At 44.7% G+C, this 3,599-nt stretch overlaps 1 protein-coding gene across 1 annotated transcript; it reads left to right on the top strand.

Annotated features, from left to right (window-relative positions):
- Positions 1–1,198: 1,198 nt before the first annotated feature.
- LOC120105391 (chalcone synthase 3) lies at positions 1,199–2,973 on the top strand. The gene is made up of 2 exons (XM_039117788.1): positions 1,199–1,483; positions 1,740–2,973. The coding sequence occupies exons 1-2, from the start codon at positions 1,303–1,305 to the stop codon at positions 2,738–2,740; spliced, it is 1,182 nt and encodes a 393-aa protein (XP_038973716.1). The 5' UTR covers positions 1,199–1,302; the 3' UTR covers positions 2,741–2,973.
- The last annotated feature ends 626 nt before the right edge of the window (positions 2,974–3,599 follow it).

Below are 3,599 nucleotides of genomic sequence, written 5' to 3'. Positions count from 1 at the left end.
AAAATATTTGACCTTTATTAAATTCAATAAACTAAATTGTATATTTTAAAAAAAAAAATCATGCCAGTATCCTAGTAACCTTGGGGTGAGTTTAATCATACAATCATCTAAGAATTTGCATGCATTTTGAGGTTGACAGGGACCCAACAACACCAGAAAATTAAATAATTAGAAGAGGATTGGGCACTGCATTTCGTCATGACAATTTTTTGTTTTGGAAATTACGCATTCAGTGGGCCTTATATCAGCTAAATAACAACCTTTGAACGAAAAAGCGTAGTTAAGAAATAGTTATATTGTCAGACCTATTTGTACTAAGTATAACTCTTATGAAAAAAATTGTTATAGCTATTTCTAGCATACATGTCTGGTTTATGCTTGTCTCCTTCTTCTTCATGAATAAAAAGACTCGATCGGTCAGAGGATTTCAAAAATTACAACCGGACAAAACATAGAAATAACTTGCGAAAATATAGTTTCAATACCTCCAGATCTAGCTCGGAAGTGGGATAGCACCCTAAGGGTGCTATATATCCCATGTTATCTCTGGGATGACCCCCAATACAGGGTGGAACCAGCCATCATTAATTAACAACTGGGGATAAGTGGGGATAGGTGGTTGCTTAGATACCAAGGAAATGGCTTTAACCCCATTGTTAGTGAAAGATTGAATTATCCATTTATTAGGAAAAAGTAATTAAAATCCTGAGCTCATACTTGTCTTTCTAAAATTCATCATATTTTAGCTGTAGTTCGTTAGCAGGTAATGATTATCATAGAATAAACACTTATTCCAAATATTAGGTTCGTATTATCCCTATCTATCTCTTCCTATCCCGATATTTGCTGTACTTATTGAAGATAGTACGTAATAATTTATTTCTGAAATGCATATTTTGCTTCCAAACTAGGCCATGTTTATTTTTCTTTCACTTGTTCTATCTCTAGAGTGATGCTTCTTTATGTGCATGTGGTGGCAAGCGTACGTTAAGTGGGGTATTAAGAACTCTATCGTCATGATGGAATTTGTCCGTCGTTGGCTTTCCACAACTCTCAAGTCACGCTCCAACTACCCACTTTTAGCGTGTAAACCACGTAGTCCACCGATCCTTTGGCTGCCGATCACGACGTGCTGACCCACCAACTTTTCCCTCCCGAGTCCCAACCTCCCCGCTCCGATAAAGCCTCACCATCTCGCCCCTTGCTTTCACCCACTGCTCTCCTTCCCCACACCATTAATTCCAAGCTCCTCCTCTTATATCATTACTCTCCTCTTTGAGCTAATTTTTGATTCAGGAAGCCATGTCGACGACCGTGGAGGAGATCCGTAAGGCTCAGAGGGCCGAGGGACCGGCGACGGTGCTCGCCATCGGCACCGCCACCCCTGCTAATGTCGTGTACCAGGCTGACTACCCTGATTATTATTTTCGAATCACCAACAGCGAGCATCTCGCCGACCTCAAGGAGAAATTTAAGAGAATGTGTAAGTTTATGGCTATATGTCTAGCTATTTGTGTTCAATACGCACGCTTGCATGGGGTGGAGGAGAAGCGATCGATAAAGAGTGCAAAGTTCGATTGGAGTATTGAGTAGAGTCATAGATAAAGACTAAACTAAGAAGCAGCATGTAGGGCCAAAGAAAAAAAAAACTTTCTGCGTGTCTTAATTAACTAAGAATAAAATCCATGAAGTGCCATAGATTATTACGTACTGAAATTGCAACATTTGATCTGAGGCAGGTGACAAGTCAATGATCCGCAAGCGCTACATGCACGTAACCGAGGAGATCCTCAAAGAGAACCCCAACATGTGTGCATACATGGCTCCATCACTGGATGCCCGGCAGGACCTGGTGGTCGTCGAGGTCCCGAAGCTCGGCAAGGAGGCGGCCGCCAAGGCCATCAAGGAGTGGGGCCAGCCCAAGTCCCGGATCACCCACCTCATCTTTTGCACCACCAGCGGCGTCGACATGCCCGGGGCCGACTACCAGCTCACCAAGCTGCTCGGCCTTCGCCCCTCCGTCAACCGCTTCATGATGTACCAGCAGGGCTGCTTTGCCGGTGGCACCGTGCTCCGCCTCGCTAAGGATCTTGCTGAGAACAACCGCGGCGCTCGTGTTCTCGTTGTCTGCTCCGAGATCACTGCTGTCACCTTCCGAGGCCCCTCCGAGTCCCACCTTGACAGCCTTGTCGGTCAGGCGCTCTTCGGTGATGGTGCCGCAGCCCTGATCGTCGGTGCCGACCCCGACCTAGCCATCGAGCGACCGCTCTTCCAACTCATCTCGGCTAGCCAGACCATCCTCCCCGATTCTGAAGGCGCCATCGATGGCCACTTGAGAGAAGTGGGGCTTACCTTCCACCTACTGAAGGATGTGCCCGGGCTGATATCGAAGAACATCGAGAAGAGTTTGGTTCAGGCTCTGGGGCCCATTGGGATCGATGACTGGAACTCTGTGTTCTGGGTGGCGCACCCAGGAGGGCCGGCAATACTGGACCAGGTGGAGGAGAAGGTGGGACTAAAGAAAGAGAAGATGAGGGCAACAAGGGAGGTGCTGAAGGAATATGGGAACATGTCGAGCGCTTGTGTGCTCTTTATACTCGACGAGATGAGGAGGAGGTCGGCGGAGGAAGGGTTGGCGACCACCGGCGAGGGGTTGGACTGGGGAGTGCTCTTTGGGTTCGGGCCGGGGCTGACGGTCGAGACTGTGGTGCTCCATAGTATGCCCGTTGCTTCCCGCTGAGCTCTCTAAGCTCTACCTCCTTCTCAATGAATGGCCCTAACTGTGACCCTCTGCTAGGGTAGTCTGTGGTGCACTTTTGCATGGTGCACTGGATGATTTCTGTGTTCCATTTTAAACTTGGTATTTTGCTGTTATGTGTTTTAGTATGTGACACAGAGAGTGTTAAGCTCCATTTGTCTAATTTATGAAGTATGAAATTTGATAAGATTTGTTCAAGCCCGAGTTGTATTCCATTTGTGTTCCTCGTGTTTGGTTTTGTCTGTATTTTATTATTTTGAAGGATGCGCCCTCCCTATAGTTTCAAGCGAAGCTAAAAATAATGAAGTATCTGAGATGATTTGTACTAGCTTCATGGTCTTTGCTCATGCGTAATGGTTGTTTTTTCGGCTTTCCTCTTCAACACTTCTAATTGGGAAATGATCCAAACAAATGGGACATGATATAGAATCAAAACCTTGTAAAAATATAAAACTTTGTCATTTCTCCTAGAATATATATTTCCCTGCAAATTTGCAATATATTCTTACAATGCAGGACATGAACGAATCGGCCGGTCTCAAAGTTCAGCTGGATAGAGGCTAGATAGGAACCATTGTCTGCTAATTTGTACAATCCTGAAATGCGTCAAAATTAACAGTTACCGTTACTAGCTAAGAAAACTTAACAGATCCTGTTTAGTTTGACTGGTCAAAACAAGAGACGGTTTTGGCCATGCTTCTTCTGCCTTTTGACTTTGGTTGACCAGTCGGATCCGATTCTTCAACACATCATCCGGTCCAATTTTTGGATATTTTATTTTCTAATTCTTATGGATGTAAACATGCTAGTCTTAATTAATTAATTCATCCATTCTATATAA

This window comes from Phoenix dactylifera, unplaced genomic scaffold (assembly GCF_009389715.1).
Source record: "Phoenix dactylifera cultivar Barhee BC4 unplaced genomic scaffold, palm_55x_up_171113_PBpolish2nd_filt_p 000275F, whole genome shotgun sequence".
NCBI lineage: Eukaryota > Viridiplantae > Streptophyta > Magnoliopsida > Arecales > Arecaceae > Phoenix > Phoenix dactylifera.
Note: the sequence above shows the minus strand (reverse complement) of the source record. Positions and strands in the feature narration are given on the sequence as shown.